Here is a 16,892-nt window from a genome sequence, read left to right as displayed (position 1 = left end):
CTAAATATATGAGAATAGAGAACTCCACACCACAACTATTACAATAACAACAAAGAAGAGTGTTACCATTGGAATCACTTTCAAAACTTTTTTTTCCAGCCAATGAATGATAAAAACATCGACAGGCTGTCAGAATCCACCCATGATTAAAGAGCTCTCGCATTTAAAGCGGCAGACAACATAACAGCGTATAATAAACAGAAAGTTATCTCACCCATTGGTGTGGATGCTAGTTATCTTTGTAGTTAATGTTGTTGGTGTGAATATACAGCTTTCCATGAATGAAGATGACTGCTGGATGGCGAGACTGACCAATCAGAATTGAATATTATTCTCTCTCTCTCTCTTGAGAACTTGATTCTGATTGGCCAATTAGAGACTAGTGTGAAAATCTTTACAAATGCAGACAAACTTTATACAAATCTTATTTTATTTTGCATTATACAAGGATATAACAGGTGTAACAGGCTACATATATTTCTGTGGGTATAAAAGTCAAAGTAAGTTCATTAGAAATGTGTCCTCTCCAGTTGTGGACACACAATGCTGTTGGGAATGAGAGAGTGTCATGCTGAGGTCAGCAGGGGCAGTGCTGTGCATGTCCAACATTATACATACAGGAACATTTGTGACATTCAAATTCTCTGCTAATGCCATAAAACGCCCACTTTTGTTGATTTTTATTGAAAAGGCTTATCAAAAATCCCTTTATCAACCTTTGATTTGGCACATCATGTGATAAATTGTGTTTAGTTATGCAAGGCAGCAATAAATACTTTTATGAACAGACAAGAAGCATGCTAACAGACAAAAAAGTTCAAGTGCAGGCTTATCTTATTCTGATAAACACATTACATTCTAGAATTTCAAATGGTTGTAACATTTTTATTTCTAAGAAATATTGGCCTCTGTGGAAAAAGTACACAATCTTTCCTCTGGTCAAAATTAAAAAAATAAGTGTCTTTTGCTGACTCACAATATTCGAATGCCCCTTTAAATTGCATAAATGTTTGATTGGGTCTGTGTCCTCCATACACACCGTTACAAGCCTGTAGAAAGCAAAGACAAAAACATCAGTTGCCTGGAGACTGACGTCAGTTCCACATGACCACTAATAAGCATAACAACCTTGGTAATTACCATAAAAACAGCCTTTAATATTTGAACATGTCAAAGATAAATGTGAGAATGGAAAAATGAGCTGATCCATGTCATGCTGCACATTCACGGGCGTGTGTATGGATGAGGTCAGAGGAATCGGCACCCAGCTTTGGGTCGGTTAGCCCCGTTCCACCACAAAGCTGACATGTGACTGCACAGGCTTGTCTGCCCTCTCCAACTGTAAAACCTCGGCTGGGCACGAGGAGTCAAACCACAGAGGAGACACTTTCGTCATTACCGTGACTCTCAACTGCCACATGCTCGAGTGGCACCCAGCTAAGTCAACAGAAAAGACCATTGGACGGTCTCTTTCCAAAACATTGGGACCTCATGTAGTCTCAGACTCTAGAGACCTGTTATAAAAGTGATATCACAGTGTATTCTGGGTGATATATATCTAGCAAATGCATAAACCAGGGCTGAGCAACTCTTTGGCTATTTTAATTTTAACAATCATAACGTGAAGGAACTCTAAATACCATAGCATCATCATATAAACAAGCTAGTATTCATATTTTAACTGAATGTTTCTAACTCTTTCTTGTCTTTGGAGAGAAATGCATATTGCATATTGCAAGAGTATATGATCTAAATTTTCAGATGTTTGTCAGAGGCTAAGATTCATAACATTCACTCAAAGGCAATTAGTTGGCCGTCTGTGAGGATGATGGACTGATGTGTTGGAATGCTTACCTGAGAACACCGATCTCTTGCTGGCATCCCTCACTCCACTTGGATTACCTAAAAAGAGCCAAAATACAGGAGAAAATTTAGAAAATGGTTTCATGCTGAGCATTTGCAAACATATAATCCAATACAATACAATGAGACATCAGCATTTGATCCTCAAAACCCTAAAACAGAGAAAAAAAAAAACAGTAACAAAAGTGAGTGCTGTTATTTTTGAAGACGTTTACTGTAATTTTTCCACCAGCATTTATCACTGATATGTTATTTTATTCACAATTATTTGCAAATAAACAATGACGATAATACAGTCATGTTTTCCATAGGTACAAAACTTATGCCACAAACTTTTGAACAGTAGAGTAAGCTAAACCATAATTTTCAAATGAAATTTTTCAATGTTTTCTGCATTGATTTTGGCAGGAAAACAGAAGAAAAATGGTAAAACAGGTTAAAAATGGTAAAATTTACTAAATTGATCTAGGCATACCCAAAGACTTTAGATGTATAAAGATGGTGCACTCATACTACTGTAAATGGGAGAAAGTACAAAGTGCAAAATGGTGGAATAAGTCCTGCCTTTTAAATAAAAGAGCCAATGGCCAATTGACCCTTCACCGGGAGTTTGATTGACAGACGTTTTAACCAATCATAACGCTGCATCAGCTGTTATGTCCGACAAAGCATTCAGGGGAGTTAGCAGATTAATGTCGGTGGACTTGAACTTGAAAAATGGTTTGTAATAACGTCTTTCCATGGTTCCAATCAGTATAATCAAACAAAGCTGGACTCAAATGAAGGTGTAGAACCATCTCAAGGATGATCAGAAGAAATGGACAACACCTGAGTTAAATATATGAGTTTCACAGCAAAGGGTCTGAATACTTAGGACCATGTGATATTTCAGTTTTTCGTTTTTAATAAATCTTCAAAAATGTCAACAATTCTTTGTTTTTTCTGTCAATATGGGGTGCTGTGTGTACATTAATGAGGGAAAAAATTAACTTAAATGATTTTAGCAAATGGTTGCAATATAACAAAGAGGGAAAAATTTAAGGGGGTCTGAATACTTTCCGTACCCACTGTATATATATATATATATAGTTCACCCAAAAATGAAAACATTTTTCCAAACTTGTGATGCTTTCGTTCATCTTCAAAACACAAATGAAGATTTTTTAATGAAATCTCAGAGATTTCTGTCCTTCCATTGACAGCCTATGCAACTAGCACTTTGACACTTCAAAAAGTTCATAAAGAGATCGCAAAACTAATCCATATTAATTTATATGATGAACAGATTTAATTTAGGCTTTTATTCACATATAAACATTCATCAACACACACATCAGTTATGTTAAACAGAAGCTCAATCATGCTTGCTTGACGTGCGAGAACAAATGAGGTTCATTCTTGTGTGTTACGAAGCACGTTTGAGCTAAACCGCTCAATTCAAAATTTTTACGATCTCTTTATGAACTTTTTGAAGTGTTAAAGTGGGTAGACTATCAATGGAGGGACAGAAATCTCTCATTAAAAAAATATCTTTATTTGTGTTCCAAAGATGAATGAAAGTCTTACGGGTTTGGAACAAAATGAGGGGGAGTAAATGATTTCAGAATTTTCATTTGTGGGTGAACTAACCCTTTAAATGATTACAAAAAAGGAGGAGGTTGTGGATAACAACCATGCTTCCTTTCCACACGTTTCTACACATAGATTCCGTGTGGGCCTGCTGATCAGCCACAGTAAAATATGTAAACATTTTACTACTAAAATCAAACTACTAAAATATTAAATTTGAGAAACCAGACTCTCTACTGATCATGAGCCAGAGTATCAGTTCCAATTAGGAAATGGAGCCGTTATGTTAAAGGCATGAAATTCAAAAGGAATGGAGCATTGACTTAAATGTTTTAAGGGTTAGTGGTTACCCCATTGTGGGTGTTTCTGCAATAACAGGAAATTGTTATGGATCTTGTTCTTTGCCATGCACTTGATGCCTATTCAGAAACCTATGTTGGCACAGGCTAAACTCCAAAAGACAGTGTCAACAGTCACTGTGGCAGCCAATCAGCAAATGTTATAAATGCCAAGTGGTATTTTGTCACGTCCTGTGGTTGGCAATGCCAAGCGTTCTCACTAACAGACTGTGCCTCATGTTCCTTTAAATAACGAGGCTGGCATAACAGTTCCAGCAAGCATGCCTGTAGAGAGTGTTAGCACAATATACTTATTTTATGCAAGATATGTTTTTGGCAAAATGGAGCTGCCTGTCATGTGTTGGATTGGATTGTTTGTACAATGTCTTGCTTGTCTAGAAATCTTTGGACGTTTCTCTGGCAATGTGATTTTGTGTTCCAAACATATGTGGAAATCATTTGTTTACCAAAGAAATATTATACCAGATCTACAACAAATATTTGTCTAAAAGTGCTTTTGAGTTTAAGTGGAAAAGATACAGAATCCACAGTAACATTTTCTCAGAAACTATGTTCATCCTTAGCATTTTGTTTTGCACTTGGCATTCTGTTATTATGAAAAAGCACATAAAGTAACAGATAATTGTCCTCATCCTGATAAAAATCACAATCATTCTTGCATAATCCATGAACTCAAAGACGTTCTCTCAGGGCTGGAGCTTTGATATGCTACAATATTGAGGTCATTAACAGACTAATGGCTCATGAGGGACATAGAGATTCTGGCCATGTCATGTTCAAAGAGTGAAAAATGAGGCCAGGGGTATTTATTAGCGATGACGGACTGTGATTTGAACAAATAATAATCCTCTAATGATTCCAACCATGCTTAAATCTTTCAGACATCAACTGGAATGGAGATCTAAGATATGTTCATGAAACCATATCAACATAATTAAAGTGTCCGATGTTTTTTAACCGCCGAGCCACACATGCTGCAGTCTTGCGTATATGGAGACTTTGAGACAGAGAAACCATAAAAGTACTATTTGGAAGTGGCTCCCTCAACCTAACTCATTTATTTCCAAGGGACGAGAGCTCAGATATCGTCATTAATAGGCCTCTACAGAGTCTTAGACTTGCCAATCCATAAACGGCACTGTAGAGAGATTTTTACTATATTCATAAGCAGTGTTGGGGATAACGCATTACAAGTAACACGAGTTACGTATTCAGATTACTTTCTTCAAGTAACTAGTAAAGTAAATTCCTTTGTTACAAGTTACTTTGTTTTGCCATTTATTGACTGATACCTGTGTAAAATTGATAGTTTTTATAATTCTAGACTGAATGAGAGCAGTCATTTATTCATCTCACTTGCACAAAAACAGATTCGTTATTTCTCAAAATGAATAAAACAGTGAAATGCAAACTCAGAATATATTACGCAAACCAGTTGTAATATGTTAAATTGCACATTTATGTATTTAATCTCACTTTATTAACCAATGTCTTTGCTGCTGACCTTCGATGATCCAGTTCAATCATTCTAATAAGCAAGAATGACTTTAGTTAAACATCACATTTGTTTCTTCTCTTTTTTTATTGGTGAAGTAAGAATATTGAACATTTTTCTCCTGCATCCTGTTCTTCTGCAATCCAGAATGGCAGCTCAGCTGAAAGGTTTGTTTGAGCTGCACCTTACTGTACGGGCTTGAATTTGCATTTCCTTCAGCCTAAGGCTTATTCTTTTCACTTTTGGTGTGAAAGGCCTTTACATTAGCCAAAAATATAACTTTAATTTTTCCGTTATTAAAAAACAAACAAGCAAGCCAAGCCCAGATGAGAAAAAAGCAACGCAAAAGTAATGTAACACGTTACTTTCCATAAAAGTAATGCAATTAGTTACTTTTTTAGGGAGTAAAGCAAATTTGGTAATCAATTACTTATAAAACTAACTTTCCCCAACACTGTTCATAAGAATCACTACATGATTAAACTAACAAAAATATTATGACACTTAAAGGCCAATTCACATCGTGCCAACAAACACCAACAAATGCCAACAAACACCAACGAACAAGTTGGCCATTTGATTTAGAATTCTATGAGAAAAAACTGTCATGTTCACACCGCCCCAACAAACACCGACCAACGAGTGACGTCTGACTGGGAAAATTCCACAACTTACATACGTGTAACCATGTTAACAATATTTTCAGGCAAGTTCATTGTATTAAAGTATTGAGGCAAAACAAACATACTAACCTGAAATAAGCGCTGTAGCCATCGATCTGATCGCAACCTATTGGTTGGTAGGCTTATACAGCGGTTTTTAAACGTTTTTTTTCAGCGCAACCCTTTTTATTAACGAGACCCATAAGCATGTAGCTAAACAAGCAAAAATGAATTATTAAAAACGAAAACTGAAGGTAAACCTGCGTTGCTCTCATAGTGGTTAACGTTACCTCTCTCTTTCGGTGAAGTGGAGCAGCTGCTCTTGCTGAAAGGCACGGATTGCACTATGGACTATTGTACCTTTTGTATATTTTTATTTTTTTAACTGTATTTTATTTTTTATAACGAACAAGCTGCGATATCACGTTTCCAGTACTTTGTTGTGTGTGAGGCGCGGGCGCGATCAAACGGCTGTCTTTGCAGGGGACTTGCCTCATCGTCATGGCAACGGTTCATAGCCAGGTCAGATTACGTCAGAGTTTGTTGCCGTTTGTTGGAAAACTGTTCACACCGCGTAGACATTCCACAACCCGACAAACGCCGATTAAACATGTTCAGTCGGGTGAAAACCGACTCCGACCAATGCCAACAAATGCCAACAGACGCCAACAGGGGGTTCACAACGATCCAACAAACTCCAACAGACGAGTTTGTTGGCTGTTGTCGGTGCGGTGTGAATTGGCCTTAAGATTGTTCCACACACAGATAACCAGACCAATCCTCACACCTGATTGCACTGTTTAGTTGTGTTTATTTATTTAGTTTAGTCTGTTTATTTACACCAAAAACGAAAATATAATTAACGATAAAGTTTTAATAATCTTAAATTCTATAAGAATAGGGAAGTCCACACCACAACAATAATGACACAGAAAAACGATAACGCTGGAATCACTTTTTGTTCTAGCTCATGGCTGTTAAAAACATGACCAATTAGAATCCTATTATATGATTTATACAGAAAATAATAGAATAAAAAATAGCTTTTTTTTTTTTTGATGCAAACTGTTTATAAACTGAATGAACTAGGATGTTCATAAATAGGACACAGGTTTTGTTTTTGAGCTAAAATACATAAAAGTGATTTAGTGAATTTACCCCTCAAATCATTATGCTATGACAGTCATTGAATGGGATGGGGTCAGATTTGTAATACTCACACTTGTCTTGCTCAGGTGGTTCCAGACAGTCACTCTCTGATTCACCAGGGATGCGCCAGGGCTTCCTGACCGCCTGCAACTGCTGGTAAAACTCATCCTAGTAACACATATGATAGAAGCAGAGATATAAATAATGACAAATTATGACATTTGTTATTTTGTTATTCAATGCAAATAAATTAAGTCTGAATTTAAATCCAAATACTGTATATCCAAATGCTTTTAGGGTTTTGCAGGAGGAAAAAAAAGGAATATTTAAACCAGCTTAAGCTAAATGGTGAGGTGGGTCTATTGGCTGGTTTAAAAGGGGTTTTGGGTATATATAGCCTTACAGCCAACACACATCAACTTAATACCACAAAACTCGAATTTTGATTTAATAGGGTCTTAAAGGACATAATTTCCGGAAGTGTATTAATGTATCAGTGAACACTACTATTGCCTGTGCAGAAAGGTGGCAACTGAAAAGCAATGAAATCCCTTGTGAACTGGAAACCAAAGACATTGAGGGCTGGGGAATGTACATGTCAGGCCCATTCGTTCTACAGATGTTTTTATTTTCTTTTGAAATAAGTATACCTCTGGGTCGAATCCTCCGAGCCAACCTCTAATAAATAAATTGCCCCCTGTTCCCTTTTAAATACTTTTATGTCTTCTTATTTTTCAGCATTAAAAGTATCACTGGTACAGGCCAGACAGGAAGCGCTCATAGATCTACACCGCATTTAAATGCTAAATCATTTATAGGAAAAAAGAAAAGAAGGACAAATCATCTGACATCTTTTCCTGTGGATCCCATTCTGACTTGAATGAGATGTACAGGTGCATATTTCTTTTTCTTATTCAGGAGCTTAACTACAATAACAGCTGTGGGACGAGGTGGGTGGAATCAGAGCATGATCAGTGCATTTATGTTTTCATAATCTCATCAGTCATAAGAATATGAGCTAACGATATGATTCCTGTTTGTGGCTATTAAAGGAGCTTTGGATTTATTAACAAGCCCTAGTACCAAAAAATAGAAGAGAAAGAGAGTGGAAACCCGGAAATGCCAGACTCCCTTCTTTTTTCATACCAAGAGAAGTCATCTGTAAATCTGTCCTTTAGTTTCCATTGGATCCTCTCATATTATATTGCTTAATCTCAATTGAGCATAAGATGAATAGGCCATAATCAGACATGGACAATAGAATATAAGACATCCTACAGCTTTTAAAAACTAACCAGTAACAGTGAGTGTATATGTGTGTGTGTGTGTGTGTGTGTGTGTGTGTGTGTGTGTGCTTTTGTTTATATTACATTGTGGGGACCAAATGTCCCCATGATGTAATATAAACCTGAGTTCACCTACATCGTGGGGACCAGCCAGCGGTCCCCACAATGTAAATGGGTTTATAAATCATATAGAATGAGTTTTTGTGAAAAAGTAAAAGTTTGCACAGTTTCCTGTGAGGGTTAGGTTTAGGGGTAGGGGCAGGGTAGGGGGATAGAATGTACAGTTTGTTCAGTGTAAAATGCATTGAAGTCTATGGAAAGTCCCCACAATTCACAAAAACAAACATGTGTGTGTGTGTGTGTGTGTGTGTGTGTGTGTGTGTGTGTGTGTGTGTGTGTGTGTGTGTGTGTGTGTGAACCTTACGTTATGGGGACAACATGTCCCCACAATAATGGCAATATGTGAAATCCTTGTCCTTGTGGGGACATTTTTTGGTCCCCATGAGAAAAAAAACTCATAATCATACTAAGTGATGTTTTTTGAAAATGTAAAAATGCAGAAAGTTATTTTGTGATAGGTAAGTTTAAGGTTAGGGGATAGAATATACAGTTTGTACAGTATAGCAATCATTATGTCTATGGAATGTCTCCAAGTGTGTGTGTGTGTGTGTGTGTGTGTGTACCTCTGTCAGTGTGCTCCATAGACCTCCATATAAATCTGTAGTGCTCAGGCCTGGCGGTGTGAGGATTGGTCTGGTTATCTGTCCTGTCGGCGTGACAGGTCTGCTTCTAGAGCGACCGTACAAGCGTTCTGTGTTTCCGTGGCTTCCGGCAGTAAATGAGCGCATCATGAGACTATTGGGGGTCAAAGGTCTGCTGGGCGTCCGTGCTCCACTAGGGGTCTGGGCACGGCTGCTGGGGTTGCTGGGAGATGTCCGGCCCGTGACTAGGCTTGTGGGCTTAGTGTTGTGAAGGGGCAGGCCTGTGGTCTTTGTGGAAAGGCTGCTGGGAGACTGTGGTCTGGACGTCTGTCCGAGCACAGGCAGAGTGTTGGTGGTGTGGAAGAGGGGGGTTAAAAGCAAACTCCTGTGAGGGCTGTTTGGACTTCGGTTAAGCTTCCCTTGCTCTGCCAGCTTGGCCAAGTCCTTCTCCACCTCTGAAGAAATCAAGACAATAGAAACTAAAAATTACCAACTAGGGGACAATAATAGTCTTGGCTTGTAAACATTTTGGTAATAGGTTATATGGGACATGACTAAATGCATAGACTGAGATTAGTCAAGTCAACTTTATTTATACAATACACATAGTTTCAAAGCAGCAGTTTGGGAGAAAAAAAAAGGATTTACTAATTCATTTGAGACACTGCTGGACTGGAAAATACACTAATCAAGCATAACATTATGACCACCTTCCCAATGTTGTGTTGGTGTCCCTTTTGCTGCCAAAACAGCCCTGACCTGTCGAGGCATGGACTCCACTAGACTCCTAAAGGTGTGCTGTGGTATCTGGCACCAAGATGTTAGCAGCAGATCCTTTAAGTCCTGCAAGTTGCAAGGTGGAGCCTCCATGGATCAGACTTGTTTGTTCAGCACATCCCACGGATGCTCGATTGGATTGAAATCTGGGGAATTTGGAGGCCAAGTCAACACCTCAAACTTGTTATTGTGCTCCTCAAACCATTCCTGAACCATTTTAGCTTTGTGGCAGGGCGCATTATCCAGCTGAAAGAAGCCAGAGCCACCAGGGAATACCGTTTCCATGAAAGGGTGTACGAGGTCTGCAACAATGCTTAGGTAGGTGGTACGTGTCAAAGTAACATCCACATTGATGGCAGGACCCAAGGTTTCCTAGCAGAAGCATCACAGTGCCTCTGCCGGCTTGCCTTCTACCCAGAGTGCATCCTGGTGCCATGTGTTCCCCAGGTAAGCGACGCACACGCACCCGGCCATCCACGTGATGTAAAAGAAAATGTGATTCATCAGACCAGGCCACCTTCTTCCATTGCTCCGTGGTCCAGTTCTGATGCTCACATGCACACTGTTGGCGCTTTCGGTGGTGAGCCAACAGAGGTCAGCATGGGCACCCTGACTGGTCTGCGGCTCTGCAGCCCCATACGTAAAAAACTGCAATACATGTGTATTCTGACACCTTTCTATCAGAACCAGCATTAACTTCTTGAGCAATTTGAGCTACAGTAGCTCATCTGTTGGATCAGACCACATGGGCCAGCCTTCGCTCCCCACATGCACCAATGAGCCTTGGCCACCCATGACCCTGTTGCAGGTTCACCACTGTTCCTTCCTTGGACCACTTTTGATAGATACTGTCCTCTGCAGATCGGGAACACCCCATAAGAGATGCAGTTTTGGAGATGCTTTGACCGTCGTCTAGCCATCACAATTTGTCCCTTGTCAAACTCGCTTAAATCCTTACACTTGCCCATTTTTCCTGCTTCTAGCACATCAACTTTGAGGACAAAATGTTCACTTGCTGCCTAATATATTCCACCCACTAACAGGGACCGTGATGAAGAGATAATCAGTGTTATTCACTTCACCTGTCAGTGGTCATAATGTTATGTCTGATCAGTGTATATATATTTATAATGAACTGATTAAAAAAAAAATTAAACCTGCATATGAAGAGAGTGGACATTTTAGACAAGACATTTTTTACTTTCATCTTAGATCGCTTAGCTGTAAGAGATACATGTAATATAATTTGGGAAAAAGTTTTCAGTAGTTATTCCCCAAAACTTATGCACATAAAAGTTATGCACATGCTCATTTGTCAGCTTGTTTTCTGATTCAAATACACACAAACAGCGTATTGACAGAGTACTGACTAACCACTCATAGATTTCCATTAAAAACCACAAAAACAATTTCCTGAACTTTTGCCGAGGCCTTTTAACATGGCAGCAGTATTTACTGTCAGCTGTAAAGTGTAAATTGGATGGCATGTTTACTTTGTACAAGTACAAGAGCGATTTAATATGGCCTGCTTCATGTCAATATATTTGTTTGCTTGGTAGCAAGTCAAATATTTTTGTTTATGAAAGCCTGTTGCACATTTTCAGATGGAACATCTGGACACATCAACCATTTTTCAGTCTGTGAGGAATTGAGGATTCTGAGGAAACAACATGTGACATATTATAAATAGCATGTACAAGTTTGATATGCGTTTCAGAAATCTTGACTACCTAAATTGTAAGCAAACAGTTCTTTCCTCCAAAGAAACATCATGATAGTTTTCCACTCTAAAATATGAAACACATGTACTAATTAATGCTAACTAATGTACAACGTATCTAAATGCACAATGCTGTGTCTATGTTATTTTGGCTAAGACAGCTCTTGTAATTAATTCCCTTTACGGAAACTATTCCAGATCGTTGTGATATATGATACAGCTAATTGTGTGAATGAATTAGATTGTTTTGACTATAGTCAGTCATAAGTAATTACAACCCCCTGTCATCCCATTTAAACAGGATACAGTAACTTGTTCTTGCAATTTCTCACCTAAACACATACGTGATGGAAAGGATTTGTTGTGAAAATATTTCACAGGCATAAATCATTTATGATGATGGCAAACCAATCCAAATAAAGACAATGAAAACAAAAAGAATGAAAAATGTCTTTGTGTATTACTGTTTAAAGTTTCCCACATGATATTTATAAGAGTACGTAGTTGAGCTTATGGGTCCTAATGAGTTGATGCTGGTGGCTGAGAACATAGGAGCCACAGTTATGTTCACTGTAAACATGATATACACATTTTTTCCATACTATGGTAGTCACAAAACTCCCATCAACCATTTGGTTACCTATATTCGTCAAAATATCTTCTTTTGTGTTCAGCAGAAGAAAGAAATTCATACAGGTATGGAACAACTTGAGGGTGGGTAAATGATGACAGAATTTTCATTTTTGGGTGAACTATAACTATGTTATGAACTGACGAGAATGCTTTTTGTGCGCCAAAAAATAAAACAAAATAAAGACATTATTTAACAATACCTAGTGATGGGCGATTTCAAAACACTGCTTCATGAAGCTTCGAAGCTTTATGATTCTTTTGTTTCGAATCAGTGGTTCAGAGTGCATATCAAACTGCCAAAGTCACATGAACCATTGAAATTTCAAAATACTTATGACATTTACATAAATCACGTGACTTCGGCAGTTTGATACACACTCTGAACCACTGATTCGAAACAAAAGATTCGTGAAGCTTCGACAGTTTCGATACCTATTGGTTGCATTTTATATATAGCCTTTAATTATTGATTGTGTCATCCATTTACTGACAAAATAGTTTTATTATTTAGCACTATTTATTATATTCATTGAAGCTAGTGATGAAGGAAAGTATAGCATATATAGTGACCCTAAAACTAAAAAAAAATGTCACGGAGGAGGAGGGATGACTTTAGAGAGTTAACAAGAAGCAGCACATCTAATCTATTATAAACAGCTCTTGATCAAAAAAAGCAAATGCGCTTCCCACAAGGCTACAATCCGCAAGCACGCAAACCCATCATTTAGAACATATGCAACCTTTTTGATTCCCGATTCTTTCTCCTTACATATCTACAGTGTTCACATCTCACAAAGGAAAAGAGAGAGAGAGAGATCTGAGGAATTCCAGCTAGCTGAAAGTGATGCTTTATTTATCCAAAAGTGGCGGAAAGCATTTCTCTGCCATTAAAAAACAGCCAATAATGTTGTCCTTTGAGCACAAGTCAAATATCAAGCTTTTAAATTCCTAAAACAAAACAAAGCAGCCTGATCGTAAATTAAAGAGAAGTCTGAGGATTAAGTTGACCACATAACTGTGGTAATAATGAGATAAAAGAAGAAGCCTGGCTTTCAACACGGAGAACATTAACAGCTAATAAAAGCATGAAAGGGGTAAATTAGGTTGTTGAATGAGCCTAATGCCTGGCCTTATGGGGATGGCTCTTTTCAGATATAACTCAACAGACAAATGGCTTCAAATCAATGCCATCTGAGAGCAGGGGCGACTTCTCCCACAAAGTGATGTCAGAATAAGTTTCCTCTGACTCAGTCACGAAATAACAAGTACACTTGAAATTAATAGATAAACACTTCCCACACACACATACTCAAGTAGCCCTATCTGTTTACAGTGAGAAACGTGAGATTAATCTTTTATTTGTTATCACCACATATTAAAAATAATTGGTGTGGCATTATTTATGAGCAATATCACATGAGTTGCCATGCGATATGGCTGTATATTAGTATGGCTGTAATTCGGCCATAGGCACAAGGAGCAGAGTGCCTAAAAAAAACCCTTAGCTGTTATAAATTCATTGTAAACCATGGCTTCATGGGGCTTATTGCATTTATAAAATGGTTATCAAACAATACAAATATTAAAGCCCCCCCAAAAAAAGTATCAATGTAGAAACGTGGGGTGAAGCGGTCATAGCAGTGTTTTATCGTGAATAAAATACAATCAGAATCAAGGACTGGAACTAGCATTTAACCATTTATATAAACCCATTTGAATGTCTGCTGAGGAAAGCGATCTTTGTATTTGTCAGTTTTACAGTTAAGGGAATTTTCCATAACGGCACTAAAACAACGTCCTTTTTTTTTTTACAAAAGCCCCTTTCAATTTAAAAGTCTCTTGCAACGGACTCATTCACTCGTAAAGTTTGCCGCCATTTAATAGCGTATTAATGTAACTTTCATTCAATCCATATTACGCACTAATGGATACCAAATATAACATATTATTTATATCAAATAATATTTATTGAACAACAATATTTAAATGAACAACAACAGCTGTTATAAATGACAATAGGAAATAAACACAATTGTACAATTCAGTCAAACGTACAAAAGCAGTGCTCTACAGGACGTATAAATATAGCCTTACTATTAAAATATTAAATTTAACAAACCCAATTTGAATTGCTCAGGAACAAGTAATATATTAATAAAAATAAAGATTGCCCATTTAATGTACCCAAAATGAAAAGGTGCAATGTGTAGGATCTATTGACAGAAATGCAATATAATATACATAACTATGTTTTCTGTGGTACATAAAGACCTTACATAATGAACCGCTATGTTATTATTACCTTAGAATGAGCCATTCCCTCCTCCATGTCAAGTCGCCATTATGCGCTGGCATGTTGTTTCTACAGCAGCCCTAAATGGACAAACACTCTACAGAGCGTGTTTCGTCACTATGTGGTTCTTCTTCTAAATCGTTCATGTTTTTAGAGGCAGCTTGCATCGTCACTACGTTGAATACGCACAAAATAGTAATAGTGGAAGTAGTAGTAGTAGTAGTCGTCTAGTTTATTAGAAGCAGAGACCTTTTTTTGTCAGCAGTAAGAAGAAACCTCAAAGCTTCACACAGGCTACTCTCTGCTCTCTCAGACGACGATATGTCGGCCAGACGGCCACCGTAGCTTCTCTGAAAGGGAGGGGTTCACAACCTCACTGCTAGATGCTGCTAAAATTTACACACTGCACCTTTAACCACTATAAGAGCCAGCGGCAAATCCCTGAAGCACTGGCCGAGATGAAGCTGTTTGAACACTCCAGTCTCTTCACTAGACTTGTGCCGATATTCGGTAATGCGATAAATCGCGATTATGAATATGCATGATATTGTAATCGTCGGCACTTCAGAATACCGTAAATAATAATTTATTACCAATTATACATTTTTTATAAAAGGCAATTAAGAATACTTTACCCATCAATCGTATAAAATGCACAACACCGCTGTATTCTGCTTCAAAAGGACACACGCTCAGATGTAAACAATCCCAATGTGCACGAGAAGCACATGGCGGAACGAGTGAAGGAGACGCACTGAATGAAAGTGCGCGTTCACTCTCTGACAGCAGAGGGCACTTATGGAACAGCAGCGTGCAGCAGTTACCACGGAAACCGTGCAAACAAAGTGACTGCGCTAGTGAAGTTTTTAAAATGCTTCAAACAGCCATTCATTTTTTGTAATCTCAGTGTTGTTCATCACAGCACCAAATACTGAATACTTAAAAAAAGACTTAAAAGGATATTTATTTTCAAACCTAAACATTTTTATATTTTAATCTGGACTACAACATGCCCTAATGATTAGAAATCTGATTATTTGTTATTGTTCAGTAAAACTTTGAAAACATACAGCTTCATTAGTTAACATGTTCATTATTTATTACAAATTCATTAATACTAAACTGACAATAAAAATTCTTATAAAGTATTAATTATTATTAATGAATGTTAATTTCTTAGTTACTATTTTACATTTTACATCAAAATAACTTATTTAATGGACCTGAGATAAAACTAACAATGATCAGTTGTGTTTCTACACTAACATTAACAAAAAATAACACTTTCTGTAACAAATGTAGCTATTGCTCAATCTTAGTTAATGCATTAAATAGAGTAAAGTGTTAACTGTTGTTCTTTATAGCCTTCTTTTGCATTTTAATCTGTTTGAAAATTTCAGTCAGAGTTGTTTTATTACAAAAAGAGTTCTTAATCCTGTTAAACTATGACAAAAATGGTTTTGCAACTTATTTTAATATCGTGATAATACCGTATACCGTGATAAAAGCTTCATCAATTAATCGCAACATGAAAATTTGATACCATCACATGCCTAGTCTTCACAGTGCGTAACATAAATAAAACACGGGTTACAATGGTGATAATTTACGTTTCTTTCTTTAAATGGAAGCATCGGCATAACAGCATGAACAGCCACCAACTTATATAACTAATTTCTATTCTTTTCTTTTGCTTTTTCCCCAAAAGTGTGTCCTGCTTTAAAGGGGCAGAGGCAAAAAATAACTTTCTCAATAACATATATAAAACTTTGCATAAGACAAATGAAAATATATGAAAAATTTATGTTTTAATCTCCATTTTCGTGTTTATTTCAAATGAAATAAAATAATGAATTAACAAATAGTGAAATAAAATAACAAATGAATTTAGCTAAATTAGCTAAATATGCGTGCAAAAGCAACATGTTCGTGTCTAGTTTGGTTGTTAACTTTTTGTGTTTAAAAGTCAACCTCCCACATCCACACACACATACACACAGCTGTCGCCCTGATGACTTAGTGAAAGTGCCCTTCTTAAATACTTAATATGTTTCAAATGTATTCGGTGTACGACAGAGAATCGAAATAAAAAAGCAGTACATGCGTAAACAAACAACTGTGTGACACATGTTGGAGTTCTTGGTACTGTTTGTGCCTTTGGTTTTGCCCAATGCTTTCAAGCGGTTACCAAACGAACGAGTGTCGTGCACACACACACACACACACACACAAAGGTCTGCGAGATCAAACCACCGGCTGAGCTTGATCATCTACAGACAGAGATTTGTCACTTCACAGCGATACTAACAAGCTAGTGTAGCGGTGGCATTATTAAATGAATCAAAGATGGTCACCATTTTCCACAACATATTTTAATAGGTGGAT

At 37.4% G+C, this 16,892-nt stretch overlaps 1 protein-coding gene across 1 annotated transcript in view; it reads right to left on the bottom strand.

The window, feature by feature from the left end:
* Nucleotides 1-1,279: 1,279 nt before the first annotated feature.
* c23h8orf34 (chromosome 23 C8orf34 homolog) overlaps nucleotides 1,280-16,892 on the bottom strand; it is a 119,643-nt gene continuing 104,030 nt past the window's right edge. Inside the window, exons 12-15 of the mRNA XM_067378734.1 lie at nucleotides 9,067-9,539; nucleotides 7,169-7,265; nucleotides 1,855-1,902; nucleotides 1,280-1,353 (exon numbers count right to left, since the gene is read on the bottom strand). Coding sequence (XP_067234835.1) covers nucleotides 1,280-1,353; nucleotides 1,855-1,902; nucleotides 7,169-7,265; nucleotides 9,067-9,539 — 692 coding nt within the window. The remainder of the gene's footprint in view (nucleotides 1,354-1,854; nucleotides 1,903-7,168; nucleotides 7,266-9,066; nucleotides 9,540-16,892) is intronic.

This window comes from Chanodichthys erythropterus, chromosome 23, assembly GCF_024489055.1.
Source record: "Chanodichthys erythropterus isolate Z2021 chromosome 23, ASM2448905v1, whole genome shotgun sequence".
In the NCBI taxonomy this organism is placed as follows: Eukaryota; Metazoa; Chordata; class Actinopteri; order Cypriniformes; family Xenocyprididae; genus Chanodichthys; species Chanodichthys erythropterus.
The sequence above is the reverse complement of the archived record's forward strand: the minus strand, read 5'-3'. Positions and strand labels throughout refer to the sequence as shown.